This window comes from Ischnura elegans, chromosome 1, assembly GCF_921293095.1.
Source record: "Ischnura elegans chromosome 1, ioIscEleg1.1, whole genome shotgun sequence".
Classification (NCBI taxonomy): domain Eukaryota; kingdom Metazoa; phylum Arthropoda; class Insecta; order Odonata; family Coenagrionidae; genus Ischnura; species Ischnura elegans.
In genome coordinates this window covers 159,608,403-159,627,477 of record NC_060246.1, presented here as the reverse complement: position 1 = coordinate 159,627,477, position 19,075 = coordinate 159,608,403, and the positions used below count along the sequence as shown (strand labels likewise).

The 19,075-nt window shown below is 45.4% G+C and overlaps 1 protein-coding gene across 3 annotated transcripts in view; it reads left to right on the top strand.

Moving 5' to 3' along the window:
• The window catches only part of LOC124172695 (speckle-type POZ protein B), an 87,399-nt gene that overhangs the window by 56,763 nt on the left and 11,561 nt on the right, over positions 1–19,075 (top strand). Inside the window, exon 2 of one of the 3 annotated variants that reach the window (XM_046552174.1) lies at positions 10,752–10,929. In XM_046552174.1, the coding sequence (XP_046408130.1) occupies positions 10,752–10,929 (178 nt within the window). Of the gene's footprint in view, positions 1–10,553; positions 10,930–19,075 lie in introns of all 3 variants that reach the window. The other 2 variants (XM_046552167.1, XM_046552159.1) reach the window with 2 other exon arrangements.

The following is a 19,075-nucleotide window of genomic DNA, read 5'->3' as shown; positions in this document are numbered from 1 at the left end:
GTAAACCTCCCTGCCTCTGCCCAAGATCCCTCGCTTAAGTTTTACCGATAAAAGACTACATGTTTAGAACCAACACATGTGGTGCGCATCAATTTCAACACCGTTATTCGAATTCTTTCTCTATTAAAATTTATTACAATACTACATCTGTTATTATGTCACACCAGTGTCAAATGCAAAGCGAATATGCACCACTCTTTTGTGGGCCATGGCGGAGTGGTTTATTTTCTTCATTTTAGTCAGATTAAAAAATATCTACTATATAAAAGGTTTTTATCTTAATTTTTTAATTAATCGTAATATTCACCCGTGAGCTCCAAACTTTTGCCGTCCACTGCCTGCCGTGTCTTCAAGGCAACCCGTTTCTTCGGCATTCGCGCACCTTACCCTTGGGCATCAGTGAGCGGATATTTATCGCGTGCTAGCTTCCTGCCGTGTGTAACATGTGATCCGGCGCCAAGGACGCGCGGCAAAGATGGAGGCGACATTCCAGCGGGTTGTCCAAGCTTATTCCGAGATCGCAGCACGCTGCTCACCCGCCCCGTTTATACATCTCCGTATCTCCTCCTGCCTTAGCTGGTTAACAACATTTCATATGAACATTTCATTCTCCTTGATAGGGATCATTTGGACTTGTCCATCGTCGTTGAATTCGCTATGGCTAACTCAACTTCAATGCTTTAACTCGCGTCGCTGACGGGCGCAGAGATCTGAATTTCACGGAGTAATAAACTAAATTTGGAGCTTTTATCCGCAATCAATATTCATGATGGCGTGATGTATCGAAGTCGTCACTTTTGATTGTTACTTCCTGCGATTGCAAGTACGCACTCATTCCTGTTGCCACTCAAATCCAAGTCGATTTTTGGCCTTCACATGTAATATTACGGTTGCAAATACATCGCGGACAATTTCGATGATAAATGGATCGCTCTACGCTCATCGTCGCGCTGCGAACATTTTTTAAAACGGATTAAAATGCGACAAAAATGGAAACATAAATTTATACAAGAATTGCCATGAGAAAAAATTCTCCTGGACCGGGAATCGAACCACAGACCTTTGACTTTCCGGGCCACTGCGCAGGCCACTACGCTATCCAGGTTCTTTAATTCCCATGGCAATTATATTTTGAATTTCAATTAAAGAACCTGGATAGCGTAGTGGTCTGCGCAGTGGCCCGGAAAGCCAAAGGTCTGTGGTTCGATTCCCGGTCCAGGAGAATTTTTTCTCATGGCAATTCTTTTGTATTTCACCGTTCACGCGGCAGGTTTAGAAATATTACGAATACCAACATAAATTTATCCTCTAGGGGACGGACCTCGTGTATCCTTGGCCCCTCCGAATCCTTCCGCGCTTCGCTCGCTCCCTTTCTCTCGTTTTTTTGTGTCGTGGCCTCGCCTCTCCTCCATACCAGGGTTTCTTTTACCCCCACTACCTCCCCCCCCCCACAGATATATGAATGCGAAGAGTACCACCCCTCCCTACAGCGATTTTTGGCGAAGCTTACCTTCTGCCACAGGGTATACCGATGGGGCAAAAGCCATTTCCTACATTTTAATTTTTCAATGCGGAATACACGCATCGGTAATGTTCTAACCTCGCTAAATGGCTGTGCCGTCTTCGAATTTTCCATTCACTGATTCATACCCTTCATGTCTAAGGCTACCTCCCTGAGTTAAAAGTGGGGAGCTCCGTGCTACATTTCCCTAACTCCCACGCCCCTCCGGAATTGAACCCAATAGCGGAAAGAAAGTAATTCCTCCATTGTTAAAGTTAGATAAATTAACCTGTCCTGCTGCACAAATCGAAGCAAGAGGTTTAAACGCTTCAATATTTGTAGTCTTTGCGAAGTGTATTTATCCGAGTCGAAAATACTAGGCAGAGACTTGAAGTAAAGGATATTTTTTACCCAAGATTAGGCTTTAAGAAAAGGCTTGAAGAATGAGTAGAGTATGTGCTTTCCAAAGTTTGCGCCATTTTTCTCCATCTTCGTTTACCCTCCCTCTGTCTGCGTCCTTTAACGCACGTGAAGTGGATATTTCCGCCCTTGCTCACCGCACGCACACGTCTCACGCCTTGGATTTTCGACTTCGCGTCACGCTTTCGTGCTGCCTGTCACACTCCCTTCACTCTCTGTCATCGAACACCGTCGTCATCGTTTCCCTCCCCAACTCGCGACGAGGCATCGGGTTGTGTTTGTGGGACACGGACGCTGCGCCCACACGACATCCAACCGAAATCTCTCGACTCCCAAAGCTGACGAGAGCTTTCTGGATGAATCTTAAACTTCTTCTGTTGTGCCTCCGGTTGCTGGGAAAGATGCTGTATCATACTGTATCCTAATGTAAGTGAAATTATAATTTTTAGCCTGGCCAGTCATTGTCCTGAGCCTCAATATGGCTAAAATTTAGGTTTTAAATCATGCAAACGTCTTTAAAATGAAGAAAAATATCCGAGTTCCGGGAGCTTTATCGTCTAAACAAATCAATCTGCGATCAAAATCGGCACCGTTCATTTTTACGTAATGGGCATTTTCATTTATACTCTGCCCCGCAGGATTTCTGGGACTTAATTTTTTCTCGAAACAAGTTCCTTTTTTTGCGCGTAAATTTATGATGGCCAAATTTGAGATCTTGGTATCTCTGTAATTTTCGTTCCCGTAACTGGCAGTTTTATACGAGGAAGATAGGTCTATTGCTGTTCCCGGAAACAAATCATTTATTCCACTAAAAGAAGTTACTGTAAACATCGCGAACTCTTATGACTTCGAAACCAATGGCTCAATTGAAAAGTCATTTGTACATTATTTAGTTGTACACTTGTCCTCGTACCATTCCATTCTTCCTTGCATTGCTATTGGATAACAGCATGCGATTTTATTTGCATTAGGACATGCTTTGTTATTTGCTGATTTAATTTCATAAATTAGGGTATTCTATATTGCGAGTGCATACTCAGCTTCCGTCTTCATTTGTCATATCTCTGTTTTGTCTTATCCTTTACTATCGGTGAAGAATTGATAGCCGCCCTGAAAAAGTATTGTTTTTTCCATCTCGCTCAATGAAGGAAGCGCAGTCTTTGATGGAATGAAGAGTTGGTTTTCACATCCTCTCGGTGACGATGGCGGGGCGGGGTGATCAGTCAGACCCGCGGTCATTTCTCCGCCAGTTCCTTGGGGGAAACAAGAAGCGCGCCTTGCGAGCACTTCCTCCTAACCTCAATTCGCGGCGATAAAAGATTGTTTCGGACTTGGTCTCTTCGCAAGTGTGCCACGGACGCGCCAAGGCCTTCCGCCACTGTCTCTGTACGCCCTCCCAACCCAACGCGCCACGCTCCATCCGAGAAGGTGTCGGTCCAATTGCCGTCATTCACCCGTCTTCTATTATTCGATTCTCTTCAGTGGTTGAATATCACCACAAAGAATTCTCCAGTCGGCCTCTAGAAGTGGGTTTACGAAATTCGCCGTCGCTGACGGCCGAATCGACCCGATTTTCACGTAGAAGTAAACTATGACTAGGTTTGTCAAATTATAGAGAAAATTATTAAAATTACGCCCAAAATCCAGCTTCAACGGGACGGACTGGTGTCTCCTTTATTGTGTTCTTCCTGTATACTTATCTACCTCAACTTGCACTGTACATCGAGGGAAGCGCTTTTAAATTTCTGCGGTAAATTCTTAATAACATAATCGTGTTTTAACTGTGGGAGTTGAAAAAAAATCCTTATCGTTGCTTAAATTCTTTCTTCCAACTTTAAATACCGATCATTCGATTTTAAAACTAAGCACATCTCATTTGAACTCTATTATTTCCACGCTGACTCATCTCATGTCTTCTTTTTGTAGCATTGGTTCGTACATAAACGCCACACCACAGAAGTCTTCTTCGGGCTATTGGCTGGTTGCGTTAGTCACTAACGTTAGCTAGTTTTATGTTGAATCTCTCTCTGGATACAAATATTTTGGCAAATTTAAACCAAAATAACCTGTACTAGCAACCCGCCAGCTTATGGCAGTTTCATAACTCATTTCATTTGAGGGACATCGTGTATGAATCAAAATTATTTCGCCGATCTATAAAGATGGATTGAGAATAGAATGAATGGTTTAAAAATGAAGTTTATAGACGTCCTGTTTAAAAGTTTTAGTCAGCGAGACACATTTACGAAAGAATTTGCCTTGATCACCAAGTTTGGACCCGGATGGTATTTTTCATTGGAAGGAAACTGAGTTAATTCCGTGTAGGGAGGTGTTTCCGCAGCTGTTTTCGCCAAGGCGCCTGCCTCGGCCGTCTCCTCTAACAGCTGAGTCTTATGGTACCGTTTTGCGACCTGGTGCGAATGGACATGAAGTTGCCGCTGGGTCTTGATTTCATTGACGGACGGTCTTGCTTGTCCTGCCTACGGTCTCTGCAATAGTTATCGCGTTCGCAGCCTCGCATCCAGATGACCTTCATTGTCCAAGTCCCTTGTTCTGCTCAACCCAAAGCCCTCTCCAATACTTACCTCGATCTGTCGTCATCGCTTGCTGCTTGTAGTGCTGGCTTCGTTCAGAAGGAAGGCAATTTCAGTGTCGGTTCGGCCTTCCGTAAATCCAAACCATGTCGTTTCCTTCCACTGCATTGCCGTTTTCCGGAGTACTTTGGGGTCAGCGTGGAATTACGTGGGAGTGTCGTCTGCTGTCCTCATAAAATTCAGTGAGTACACTCGGAAATGCAGGGTCGGGCCCTAAGGAGAAAAGCATTGGCGTTTCTTCATCCGCCGCTCGTCAACAATTGCAGGCCCCCCTGGGCCCTTACGGGCTTGATAATGTCTAAATGCCCGCATCTAGTGACACGATATTTGTTTTCGTTTCTTAACCTCTAACCTGAAAGCCATCTTTAGGATTTTTGGCGTGTATTCTAACCTTACGTACAGTGCGTCCGTCACAAGTCGGTTGAGTTCGAATCTGTGGTGGGATTACATCGAGAAAACTGTTCTTTGTTGTCAATTACGTGGTCCGTGACATTCAGCGATGTTCCTTCGGATAAACCCGCGTCAATTTAAAAATTCAAAAGTTTCGTCTCCGGTGCTGGAGACTTCATCAGGGTAATATTACCCCGACGCGATGACCTCTCCCCCACCGCTCTCTATTCCAAGCTCTCTCTGATTACCCTTAATTACACTCTCTTATTACCCTGAGAGGAAGTCTCCAACAGCGGAGACGAAACTGTTGTAAATAAATGCATGTATTTACCTGAGGGAGCGTCGCTCTTTTCCATCGAGTGAAAATCGCATTGGAATAGTGAGCTGAAGACGGTTCGCCTTCTCTCTCACTCATTCATCAACTTCTCTCTCTCTTTTCGCTTTGGGCGCTTCTCTTCCTGCTTCTTCTCCTTCTTCTTCGCGTGCTTCCCCCCCCCCCCCCCTTCCACTGCTTCTCGCTCGACTCACAGCTGATAGCGGCGGGAATTGCATTCTGGGCATGCTCGCGAGGTAAAAAGAGAAGGAAGAACGTTCATTTTTTTTATCCTGGTGCGTGTTCTTCAACTGACAGCTCGGCTGAGGAGGATATAATATCCAGTGCCTATATTGATCGCGCCACGATTGTCTTTTTGTTTTGTTTTCGGATTCAATCTTATTACTTACTCGTACTCATGAAATGCATTGACTATTAAATCAAAAGTCGCCATCGCTGTTGTCATTTCATTCGGTCAGGCTGTAATCCAGAAATCACAAGCCATCCCCAGTCCGTCAATCAATGACCTACGCTTTTCAATGATTAAGAACGCGGTAGCTGATTGAAAGCATTAATTGTAATACTATTTCGTTTGTGTTGTTATTAGGGCCACCATTTTCGGACTTGCGATTGTTTTCTACTACCGTTGAAGGGCGGAGACACAATTCGTAGCGTTTGCGTAGGGACCACGCGTACATTTTCAAGGACACAATTTCGCCATTCTAGAATAATGGTGTCCGATAATGGTCTCATGACCGTTCGTTACCGCTATGCCTCAACCTGCCGCAAGTGTGATTAAGGCTTTGAACCTGCTCGACTTCCTCCTCGAAGTAAATGGAACCAAGATTTATTTTCGGTATGTTTGCAAGTGACCAACTTAGACATAATTCCACATGATATAATCAACAGCTTCACGAGTTACTTGGTGAAATGTCGTAGGGAGAGGGCCTTCCCTATTTACCAAGGGGACTGCTGTACGAAGGAGGCCCAAGTCGGTCCCCCAGAAGTTTGATTTATGTCGCCAGAGTGAGCCACTCTTAAATATGTTCCAGAATATTTTACTTAATTTAAGAGGGTATCCGTGAGTTTTCCTCGCCGTCACTTCCTCATCGCTAACTCGGTCGATCCATTTTATGTATTGTTAGTATTCGAGGTAAAGAATTACCTGGGGCTTCGTCATTTCCCCCTAAGGTAAGAGAAGCTTAAGAGTGTGAATGTCGTCGTCTCTATGGGAAGAGGAGGAGGTTCGGTCAGCGCATCCGTGGGCACGTGACGTCTACAACAATCCCCCCCTTCCTCTCATTCCCCCCTCTCCCCTCACCCCCTCCCACTCCACAGCAGTCTTCGACCTTGCGCCACACTCACTCCCCCCCCCCTTTTGTCTTATTCTCAAGGTCCACACCCCCCTCCACCCCACCCTCCCGAGGTAAATGCCACCCACCCTAAACTGGCCGGCTGCCTTTCTTTATAAGCGACTGCCCCCGCCCCCCACACACACTCTCCTACCCCCCCCCTCCTATTGCCTTATCCTCCTCATCGCTGCACTGGTGTGTACGTACCTCTTTCGATTCCATTTCCGCTGCTGCTTGCTTACAGCGTCATTGAATTATCTAGACACATACTCACTCGCACGCACCGGTTTATGATTGATTCCGTGAACTCGCGACAAATGTTTTTCAACTCTGCTGAATGCCCTCGCTTCAATTACCTTTCATTTTTAGCCGTCGAACTTTTTCACTCGTATGGCGGATGTTGGTTAAACTGAGAATAATTTCTTCTTCATTGGGGATTTACAATTTAAATACCTGTTATCTCGACTCACGCATTGTGAGGGAAACGATGTTCACACGCTTTAAAACGAGCCCAACGCTTAGAAAACTTCAGTGAATGATTTTTGTTTTTCTTAATTAGTATGTTAGGGTCACGTCCTCTTGGACTCCTTAGTCAGCTGTCAAGTAACCATAATTACCAGTATCCGTGTGAATCTCTTTAGATATTATTTCGCCCAATGGATAGAAATTTACATTTTGAGCATGTCGTTATTAATCGCACGAGAGAGAAGCTCTAGCATTCAAAGGCTTTCCGCTTTTAACAGGTAGTTAGGGTGGCGACGTAGTTTGTTGATTCAGGTCGATACCTACGTTGTTATGGACCTCGTGTTTGTTTTTGTGACATCGGCGGCTTTGAAGCCGACCGTTAAGCTTGCTGAAGTTGACTTGCTTTTTGGAAATAACGTTCAAAAAGTGCTTCATATGCTGTAATCAGGAGTTGCATTTGAGAGTTGTTCCCCTGGTGTGTATATCACGGCCACGAAGGTTTCCTCGTCCGCGAGAGAAGATGACAGAGTCCTGGGTAAGAAAGTGCTCATCATTTCAGTGGGACATTAACTTCATCTTATTCCGAGATTCATATGGGTTAGCATCATGACATTCTTGGAAAAGTATTTATTCTGCTTTGATTTTTACAATTACCTACGCTTTCGGAATTCTTCTGCTTAAGCGTCGTGCTGCCGCTCGTACATTTATTGTGATTTTTTCATTCAAATTGCTTTGAAGTCTTGCAATTTTTATATTCATTGCTTGTTTATCAAACTAATAACATCGCTATGTCGGGTGAGCAGGTTTTGTTGTACTTTATCGGTTTAGGGACTTATGGATGTGAAATCTTGGAATAGTTATCCCTTCAAATATTATCTATGTATGGGCATCAGACGTTTACCAATAAATCACCCTCGACAGTGTGAAACGATGTGGAACATTAATGAATACGTATAATTAGGAAATTTTCCAGTTCTATCGTTTCCTCGCCGTGGTCTTCCAACTGAAATTCTCGACTTATCTCGTGTTCTCTGAGCGTGGAATCGATTTCCCTCGTCTTCTCTTCAACGAGAGGGATCATCATCATCTGCTCCCCTCGACTGCTCTCACCCCTCTGACACCAGCCACCAACACTCTTACTCTGCTTCAAACCCCCCCCCCCCCTCCCCCTCCCGCGGTAGCACGTGCCTCTTCAGACCACCTCCCCTCCCTCCTCTATCTCCCCCCTCTAATTTTAGCCGCAGGGGCGCCAACCCTCCACGCGTGGAGGCTCTCCTGCCGTGGCTTCTATCTGTGGCGTCTCGATATACCCATGAATGTGGAGTCAGCTTCTCCGATGATAATTGTTTCGCTACTCCACGCTGAAGTAAATATTACTAATAATTGATGTTAAACTCATGTTCCCTGCCGAATTGGCTGCCTCCAAAGAGTATCTCATTTATTTAGTTGTTGGATTGTAAAAATTGAGGTTAAGTCATGGCATTGATTCAATCATGATGATATTTGTTGGAATCGAATCGCATCTCCGAGGAAAATGGACGTGTGTAATGTTTCACTTAAATATTTTGATTTTTTTGGCCCGGAGTCCTGTGGAGTTAGTTTTTTGTTTCTAGATGAGCCCAGGTATTCTTTCCTAAGTGGGTGATCGTCGATAAGTCCTTGGGTGTTTATCGCTCCCAATGAGCAATGCTGAAAATCACGCGCGTCGTCTAGACGAGTCATATTACCGGGTGATTGCACTCGCCGCTGTTCGTTGGGCAGTCTTGTCTGCGGTGGTCTGTTTGTCCGAGGCAACCTTGAAAAGTTTCCGCCGTCGATGCGTGGCGATATGGACGCATCGCAATCACACGCGAGAACCTCGTGGATGCAATTGACGGTTTGTTCCATTTTCGTACGATTTTAACGAAGATGTGAAGTGAGAATAGTTTAAAGTGCCTGTTAGAACTGAGCCGATGATTTCTTGGCATGAGTTTTATCGAAATAAACCGCTTGAGATGTATCAAATGAATTCTGAGATTTTTTAAGGTGTTAACAGTCAGCTCCCTGGATAGAAGCCTCAATGACTTTGAGCGTTCCAGGTGTTGATGGAATACGTTCAGGATCCCCAAATCATGTGTTTCTGACGGACCAACCTGTCTGAGTAAATGAATCAAACCAAGTATGTATTGGTTTCCCCATTTGTGATCGCCTTGGGCTTCATTCCTCGCCAGCCAATGTCTACCCTCGGACCCAGCACCCTTGATTCGTGGGCGTTCAAACCCTGCCTATTCCCAATTCACCCATACTAACGTCGCCTATCATCATTTTGCCCAAGTGACGAACTGCTTACATGAGCTTCTACGCTCATCATTTCCCTCTTAGCTGACACTTTCAGTCATTTTCAAGCATTATTTTTTTATGATTTTATTATTTTTGGATTATTTTTACATGCATACATTTTTTTTGAACTCGCGCAAGCCGGCGTACGAATCGCATGCCCTCAGTCTCGAAGCTTTGCGAAATGAGGTAGCTCGACGGCCTATTTCGCACTAGGATGCCCCTTATCCTCTCGGCATATTCCTGCACTCTCCTTCGGTAGCCACTCGCCTTTGCAGTGGGCCAGATTTTCTTCCGCTGCCAAGGCGCGAAGAAAATCTGAGCCGCAACTTCCGTCACGGGGGACTTGGCTATTCTGTAATGATGATCCTCATTTCAATGGTGATTGCTAGTGTTCTACAGTCGAGTACTGGAATATGCTGAGACGTGATGTCCCTCCTAACGGATTTGTATTCGGCCGTCTGTGCTCCTCTTTACTCGCAAACCTTCAGTGCAAAGTCCCTTGATTTTGGTCTCTCAACTTTGGCTAGTAATGTTTCCATACCATCCATTCACCCGATTTGAACCGGATAAAACCCTGCACGATTTCGCCGTCGCTTGGGTAAATGCGGTTGAACGCGGCGCGGTTATCAAGTGCGTTGAAGATCTCGCGCCGCCTTCGAACCGTATTTACTCAAATGACGATGGTGTAGTCAATTTCAGGTGACTCTGCGATTCGGACTTCTCCGTCAGCTTTCGATGACTCTCGCTCGAGATGGGAAAATTGCGGGATCGGTTGCGATCTAATTATTCATTTCGACCTCAATTTTCCCGTCCTGCGCGAGGGTGACGTTGAAGACCGAATGCTAACCCGCTTAGTCACTCCAACTGAAACTCGGGAGCACGCAGAGTTTTTCCCTGAAAATATATATTTATTCGGCCAAATCGGGGAATGGTTAGGTGACAGTGACCAGCCGTAGTCGGGTGACCGATTGACTTATTCTCCGGGGTGCTCTTGAGGGCTTGCGTCTTCGTCATACGCCGGCGACATTTTTTTGTTTGTTTTTTTTCCTCCTGTTCAATTTTGTTTGGTCCGCCAATCAAAATGAGGACTTGAATCGTGGACAAGCACTCATGGTACCATAACCCTTTTCTTTCCTTCCCTTTCTTTCCCCCCTCCTTCCACCCCCCCACTACACATGGACTCCGCCGTTGCGTTGCAGCAGCGATCCCAGAGAATCTTTGTGGGACCCATCGCTGCTCCTCCAGCTCCGGCAAGCGTCGTCGCGGCAGGCCTCGTGCCCCCCTCCCCTGCCCTCGCAGGCCTCCCCCGCGCCTCCACCTCCTCCTCCAGCCTCCTCCTCCTCGTCGTCATCGCCCGCCTCTCACGGCTGCCCCCCTCTGCCCTCCTCCGCCCGCAGGCTGCCCGTGGTGAGCGACTGCACTTCCCCCGGACAGCAGCAGTCCTCGGCCCGGGCGCCCTCCTCCGCCGCCGCCGCCAACCACGCCACCGCCTCCGGCATGGCCGTGTCCCGAGTGCCCAGCCCCCCGCCCCCGGAGGCCAACACACCCGTCGCCGAGAACTGGTGCTACACGCAGGTGAGACACTTTTTTACATTTCGCTCTTCGGGGTCTCTCTTAGTCTTCTTAGTCACCCCTTAAAAAACATAAGATACCGCCTTCAAGTTTTGCGACTGCGAGAAGCAGACCTTTGGCAACAAAATTCACCAACTCTTGATTGACATTGTGGTATTCCATCACAAGTTTTCCTGGATATCACACAATTACTTATACCACTTATTTTTTTGTCAAGTAAATAACAATCAAAATCAAAATCGATTGTTTGAGGCGTAACTTGGTGAAAGCGATTCATAATTAACATTAAAAAGAGGAACTTTGTGCTTTCACATTAATATTTATTCACGACCATGGTTTCAACGTTAGACGTCATCATAATTTGCGCCTGAATATGATGATAACTCATTGAAACCCGTGTCGCGATTTGTAAAAAATAAGTGGTATAAGTAATTGTGTGATATCCAGGAAAACTTTGGCAACATTCTACCCAATCTGAAGTAAAAAAAGTACCTACATTAAAATAAAGGTATTTTAATGAAAAATGTTAATATTTGAGATACTCCTCGTGGTATATTTCATTCTCTCACTTTCATTTCATACTCAAAAGTCTTTTTAGTGACGTGTGTTACCCGTTCAAAACATAGGCTATAGCCTTCAAGTGTTGTTAGTAAGTGGATGAGACCCTTGGCAACGTTTAACCCAACCAGAAACTTAAAAAAATAACGCCATGAAAATAACGATGGCATCATGTTAATATTTGAGATATAGGGTAAATGTCGAATAGGGTATGCTCTATAACCCGTATGCACTTTGTGATTTACGCCATCGTCTTGAATTTTTAAGGTTACATGGAGTAGACCTCTGCAACACTGACCTGTATCTGATATACGTCAATTTCACCTCCAGGGAAGTATAAAATATCGTCAGGCTTTACTTAGGGAAGTTTTTTAATACCCATGTTGAAAAGAGGAAAGCTGATTGGATTTGTTTAAATTTTAAATTGTTATTTCCCCCGGTGATATTTTGAATGGCATAGTATTCTTCAAGTAATCCCCCCTCTTAAATTTAAGACTTCCTCCTGCTGTGCAGAGACCTGTCAACGATTACATCCGTGGTTGTGTGTCGTCTCCATCCCTATATCACGTCATTTTTACCTTGAAACATTTCCCCTCATTTCTCTTCCGTAAAAAATTCCTTTTTCCCCTCTCTTACCCCAGTTCTCTTATCTCTTAATCACTGCTTAACGTCAACTCCTTTATATTTTAACCTTCTTTCCCTTTTTTTCTTTCCGTTGAAAAAATTCATATTCTCCGTCTTGAATCACTCCACCCCGTTTATCCCATTGTCCTTTCTGATGATATATAAGCGATTAACATAGCGATATATAAGCAGTGTTTAACGATCGTATAGTGTGGAATTTCACCAGCTTTCTTACTCCAAGGAAATGCCGATTTAAAATTTTCACATTTTAAAGGGAAATGTTTGAATGGGTCTACTCTTCTGTATCCAGAATATTTCGAGTTAATGGCGTGAACCACGAAAAAAAAATAATGGTCGAGTTGGAGTTGCCCATCCTCCCTCTCACCTGATTCTCGTCTCGACTCCTGAACGGTTGAAAGATCGTGGACCCTTTCGTTGTGTACTAGTGTATTCGTTCCCTGGCAGCGTTATGACTATCGGTGGCGCGAATGAGGACTACCGAATGCAACCGGAAGGACGTGAGAAATATGCAGCCGGCGTAGTTTATAGCCTGTCCCCATTTCCTGTCGACTCCTCATTGTCGATGCTCGCCGTAAACTAGGGAGAGTGGAGGATATGTGCTCGAATAAACATTCAGGAAGCCAAGTGCGCAGGTGCTGTGTAGACTGGGCCGACCCTGGACGCGTAGGTACCCTGGAATGCCTGCTCACGCTTCGGTTGGCAGTTTTACTGAGGAGAAACGGAATACGTGGGTCATTTGCTCCATAGTAAAGGATGGAGAGAAACCTGGCTTCAGAATGTCGAGCCTATCGTAAACGAGAGCCATTAACGGGGCCACGACCTGGCATACAATCCGATGCCGTACTACTAGTGCCCTCCACGAAGCCCCCAAACAGGGATTGAGAATTATTTGAAAAATATCTGCCGCTGCCGGGATTTGAGCTCGAACTCTCCGTGTGAGAAGCCAATGCTAGCCTAACCACCAAGCCTCGGATTTTGGAAAATGCATTTTGATGCGTGAAGACCTGCTTGGAAAGTTATTACACCCGGTATTAGTTGTGATTAAACCTTGTGGAATATATTTTGGGAGAGCGGGGGTCTGCTTTATTTTCGTTTTCCCTTTTGCCTGAGGGGTAAATTATTTGAGCCCGTAAGGAGATTCGTTAGATCTATGAGTGCGCCACAGTGGTATCGTAGTAGCCTGTCGCCGATGGTGGGCCTATCAGAGGAGGAAGGGGTGTTTTCCGACGCATATGACAGCCGACTCTTGAGCACGTCGTTGTCGTCGTTCACTTGTTCACCCATGGTTCGAGGCGAAAGCAATCGCGGTGAGAATTTCAAATTTCTCTCGAATGACGTCGGGAATTGAAGAAACGCAGTGCGCACCCTCTCTTTAATTGACCGTTTCTGCCGGACCAGGAAATGCAGTGGGGTTGTAATTAGGGTTGGTCGGATCGGATCCAAATATCCGCGGATATTGCTCTTCATCGGATCCAAAGTCGCGGAAGACATCGGATCTGGATCCGAAATTTTAAATAATAGCTTCAGTGAATGCAACGCCCCATAAGGGTGGAAAGAGTTCCGATTCTATCTTCGAATGCGCAGTCGCATGCGATTCGTGTCCTACTCATGAACCGTTTTGTTTGGAAGCTCTCGCAGAGGTTACGAAGGAGAATTTCAGTCGTGGAAAATAAAAAAAGGCAAAATACGACTGGCACATAGTGTGACTCTTCCCAAGAGATTGAACAATCATCGGGGGAATCTCAGCGTCAAGAATTTGAAAATGCATTTATATCCGAAAATATAAGATCCGAAAGATTCGGCTCCGAAAATCAAGGATCCCATCCGAATCCGAAAAAAATCCTGGATCCGTCCATCCCTAGTTGTAATATGATGTTCTTCTTGTCGCTCTGGAAGATATCCACTCTCCATTGCTCAAGCAATTTGAGCCTCGCGCACAGCCTAGAAGTCTTATTTATTACCACTGGGCATATTATTCTGCAATAATTAGTGATAGATAGCGAAGTTACTAAGCCGTCGAAAGCAATTCTATTTTTAATTTGGTTCCCATCGACTTCTCACTCATTTTCGCGAGTTTTGGCGTCGGTGTTTCGGGGAGTAGGGGCCTCGATAACTCGCTCCTTTGGCGTGAAAGAGTGCGCTCTTGCTGTGGGAAGCTGCCACCCACCCACCCCAACCCCCCTGATCTCTCTCCTACTCAGCCCATTCCCAACAATCCCTTCCCGCGCGGATGTGTATTTTTGGGTCGCGCTCCAAGGCGAAGGGGGGGCGAGGGGGTGTGAGGGATCGGCCCCCGCACTGCTTCCGGCCCCCGCGGAAGAAGAAGGCGGTCGAGGCCGCCCCCCCCCCCCCCCCCCCCCCAAAGCGGTGGTGGTGGAAGGGCCCCACGCAGCACCGCCGTGGTGCCCACGCGAGTGTGCACCTTCGCCCCGAGAAATATTCGTGGCCGACTGGTGCTCGGCGCGACAAAAGATCGAAGATTTTGAGCGTCTTTTCGGCGTGCAACTGAGGAAATCGGTCCCCGTATGCTATAACGCACGTAATCAGCGCATAAGATGGAAAAACCGATTGTGAGGGAATCGCTTTTTACGGTGCGTAAACTGTCGTGAATGGTACTGACAATTTATCATTCCATTCCATATACGTTGTTGAATAATAAAAATGCAAAAAGGGGATCAGTTGGAATGTATAGGTGCCTTTATATATGTCCTCAGTTATTTAGACGGATGCTAATTGTTTTGCTTTCACCCGGGGATGGACTAAGAGTACATAATGCTTTCATAGCCGCCTCAAGGGTGTATGGCAGGGGGTGAACAATCGCGATTATGGAGCATACAACAGGATCCCTTCTTGATTCACAAAAAATACATTTTATTAAAATAATCGTGCCCATTCATGTTAAGGCAAAAATTTCCGACGGTTCATGTGATCTCTTCTTGCATGGTTAGAGCAATAGAAAGTTACAAGCATGTAACGAGTCGTCCTAGCGAGTGACGCCATTAATTTTATTGATCAAGACAACGTTGCTATTACTGATATTTAGAATAAAGATTGAAATTTCTCTCTGTTTTTCAGCCTTGTTCCGTTATTTTCCTCTCGTGTTCTCGTCGACAATGTACGATGGTGAAGGCAGGATATTGTTCACGTCGAGAATTTTTTTTTTTTCGATTTTACTATTTAAATTATTCTATATATTTCACAAAGATCCTGTTAAGTTTCCCATCGTAATTAGCTTTACATATTGGAAGCGGTGCTCTTTTTGTCCTTTCAACTCATCGCGAATCTGACAACCCTGCACCATTCTCCATTGATTTTAGCTATCAGTCCTATCTCAAACGGATCGCTCACGCTCGCAGCATACTCTAAGTTAGGCTGGAATCACTCGAGTGAGTAAAATTGAGTCGCTATGGCGTCCGTGATCCGCGGCGTGAGGGCGTGCCTCATTTCATAGTATTCAATGAAATCACGTGGTCGGACACGCCGTTGCTCTCGTGAGGCCTTTTCGTAGCGTTCTCCGACCATGCGCGGCGCAAAGTTACGGAACTGTTAGAAGGTGATCGTCAAGGAATGATGCATGGATGGGCTGTCGTACGCATATATATTTCCGCGCCAATGTGTGCACAGGGGACGAGCTTATGTGTTCCGGGTTTCAGTGTGTAGGTTCTCGAGAAAGTAGCGGTGGCGTGAGAGAGAAGGAAGAGTCCTTGGTCCTGTCGAGCGCTCTCCCGAGAGTGGAGCGAGGCTATCTCGCGAATGGCACCGCCTCCGCGGCGATCAGCAGGAGGGATGCAGGCAGCGTCCCGTAAAAATTGTTTAAAATTTAGGGCTCCTGGCGTGCTAAATACCTTTTGAGGTTACCCGCGCCTAAATTTTAGAATGGCGGGCGTTCATGGCGAGGAAGGTTGCTGGTGTTGGATATTCTAGAATTTTGTATGATCTTAGGTTTTCCCGGCGTTTCAGTTGCAGAAAAGTTTCTCGGGTATTCCACCGGTTGATGTCGTCCATGTGTCATCAAGTCGCGGATCGAAACGTCGGGAGACATGGACGACATCAACCGGTGGAAAACCCGAGAAACTTTTCTGATTCTAGAACTTTATTTCTAGATAGTTCTGAGAGCCTGGAAATTTCTCCCCGCGTCCGTAATCAAATTTGTGACGGGAGTAACGTCGGTTATTACTAAGTCAGTCACTCATAGTTGGTTACGATGATTCGTAGAGTTCTTGTAAGTGAGGCTTCAATCCTTTTCTTTGGCTCACGGTGTGTGCACTCCCCATTTTTAATATCGGTCCGCAGCAGTCGGAGATTCGGGAAGGCCTTTTTTGTCGATTTTGAGATCCTACTCACTGATGTAAATACATTTATTTAATCAACGTACCATTCACTCTTTATGGAGAGCTTGTTTTCGAACTTCCTCGTAACTGAATCACGTTCTGGGAATCGCTGGTTTGTATACCGTGAATTTTTTGTGCAGGACTTGTGTCATCTTTTGGCGGGAAAGTCCAATCCAGTAGATACCTTTTGATTTTGGAAATATAATGCGATTTTTAATTTCAAGATCTCGCATTAATTGGACTCTCTGAAATTTGTCCCCTGTTGGCATCCTGAAAGCGATCAGTTTGTGTGACTGGTATTTTACTTACCTGATGATTTAGGTCTATCCAAATGCTGAAGGTTGTTCTACGCGATGGCTATCACGGGCGATAAGTGAGGGGTGTTGGGTGGGGGGGGGGGGGTAATTGTGTTGGGGTGGGTGTAGGAGGGAAGGGCCGTGTTCGCAGCCATGCATTAGCGGCGGCGGCGGCGAAGGCCAGGCGTGGGTGCCAGGTGCCTCGCAAGGCTGCGCCTCTCTCCTTGGTGGAGGCTGCTGAGTGGGGAAAGGGTTAGAGGCATCGGCTTCCGCATAGACCATTCTCAATGTGCAATCGGAGCTTTTTCGCCTGTGAGACTATTTAACCTTCACGGAACACTTCACGGAAACTTACCTCAAAGCGTGGATGTTATCGATAAAATTAGAATGTAGGAATACGATAATTATAGAGAACAAATTTTGCACTCTTGTGATTTCAGTTTAGTTAAAGCCATAATATTGCTTTTTAGCAAACAAGATACTTTGAAGGCCTTGGCCACTATTAGCACGTCCATCGGCCCACTCAGCCCCCGTTCGTCGTGCATAATGTATCGAAGCGAATCGTGAATGACAGTGAAACATCGCAGAGGTTACGAAATATTATCGTACGCTTGTTCAAAATCGATTTCTTGGCGCAGCAGTGAATGATACGTATTTCTACGACTGCTGCTCTCACTCCGAAGATCACCCACCAAATTTGAGATGTATGGCATTCACGGAGCATTGGCTTTGCTGTGTGATTTGAGTTCGTGTGGTCGATGGTCTCCTGGAAGTGTGGCCCTCTCCCTGAGATTCTTTCCCCTGGCGGCCTTTTCTTCGGGGTGGGCCCTCAGCCATGTGGCCACCCACGTCGAAGGACCCCGAGGGTGGCCCACGCCGACGGAATGTCCGCATGGGCTCCCCTTTCGCGTCAACTAAATCAATTTGGGAAGCCGTTTTTATGAGCTCCCATTTTCTATCCCATTCTACTAGTGAGCGAGGTCCTTGCGAAGGATATGGAGCCAATTAACGTGGGCCAGAATACGCGGAAATGAAACATGAGGGAAGGCTACCAGAACTCGTAGTCACCAGCATTTTCAGCATGATTAGAAACGACGCCTCTCTTTTGATGCCTAGAGCTCAATCCTCGTGGACATGTGTATGTCTCTCGCATCCCCTCTCCAACAAGTTCTCACTCATTATTTTTCCCTCCTTATCTTTGCGGAATCCAATCGTCATGACAGTGAACGTGTTATTAAATGATATGCATAATCAAAAGCAATAGAGTTCCATTTTTTTATTGCACCTCTTCCCCTAGTAAACGAGGTTACCTTTCTTCAAGACGTGATACTTAATATTAACGTGAAGTTCCACGTTCGTGGCCAGGTAGAAGGTAGTTGGACGAGGAATATGAAGGTGCAGTGGAGCGCTGTGCCTCAAGGTTTGAATCCAAATAAATCTCGCATCGGTTTATTTCGTAGTTGTGCATTGGATAGGGCGGATCTCAGGCTGAGGAGCTGCGCGTGTTTGGCTCATGCGCACGAATTGCTGTTATAAGAGAGATCTTTCAATTATTATTGTTGCCCTATCGGTGGTATAAACGTAGGAAGTACTTCATTGGCAGTGAGGAAACTAATTCATCCGACAAAAGCTTCTCATTGCAGAAAGAAATGGGTAATTCACGAGACTGAAAATTGTTTTGTTTGTTTGTCCTTCCGGGCCAAATCTTGCGACTCAAATCAAACATACTTTCCGTTGAGCTAGCAACTTGAAATTTTCAGTCCTGTTTACAACCAGTCACTGTGCGTTCTCACGATATTTCTACGCGTTCAGGGGTAGAATGAGCCGTCATTTTCGACAGTCAACATTTTGCATTAAATTTTTCTGCTCTGCAGCGCATGTTTTAACAATTTAATTCTTCGAATTCAGACTAGCGCTCTCCGGCGCAACAACATAAAGTGCGATTGTCTATGGAGGAGAAATTCAGTTGCGATAACTGGCAGCATCGTTCCTTGCTAGTGAATTTTTTGTGCGGATTGGTTTTGAGCTCCTTCCATCTTTTTAGGCTTTGCTAATTCGCACTTTTTGTTAGCCTTATAGGCTTCACTTTTACAAAATACAAATATGAAAATAACATTGAAATAGATTTAAAAATAAATCTAATAAAACTGCGTTTTAATTTAAACTAAAAAGAAGAAAATATACCACCCTGCCTTGGCCCAAGGCCCATCGTTAACATTTTACAGATGTGAGACTATTTTTACGAAAACAAAAAACGTGGGAGCATCAATTTAAATTAAATCCTTTCTCTGTGAATATTCGTTGCAATACTGCAACTAA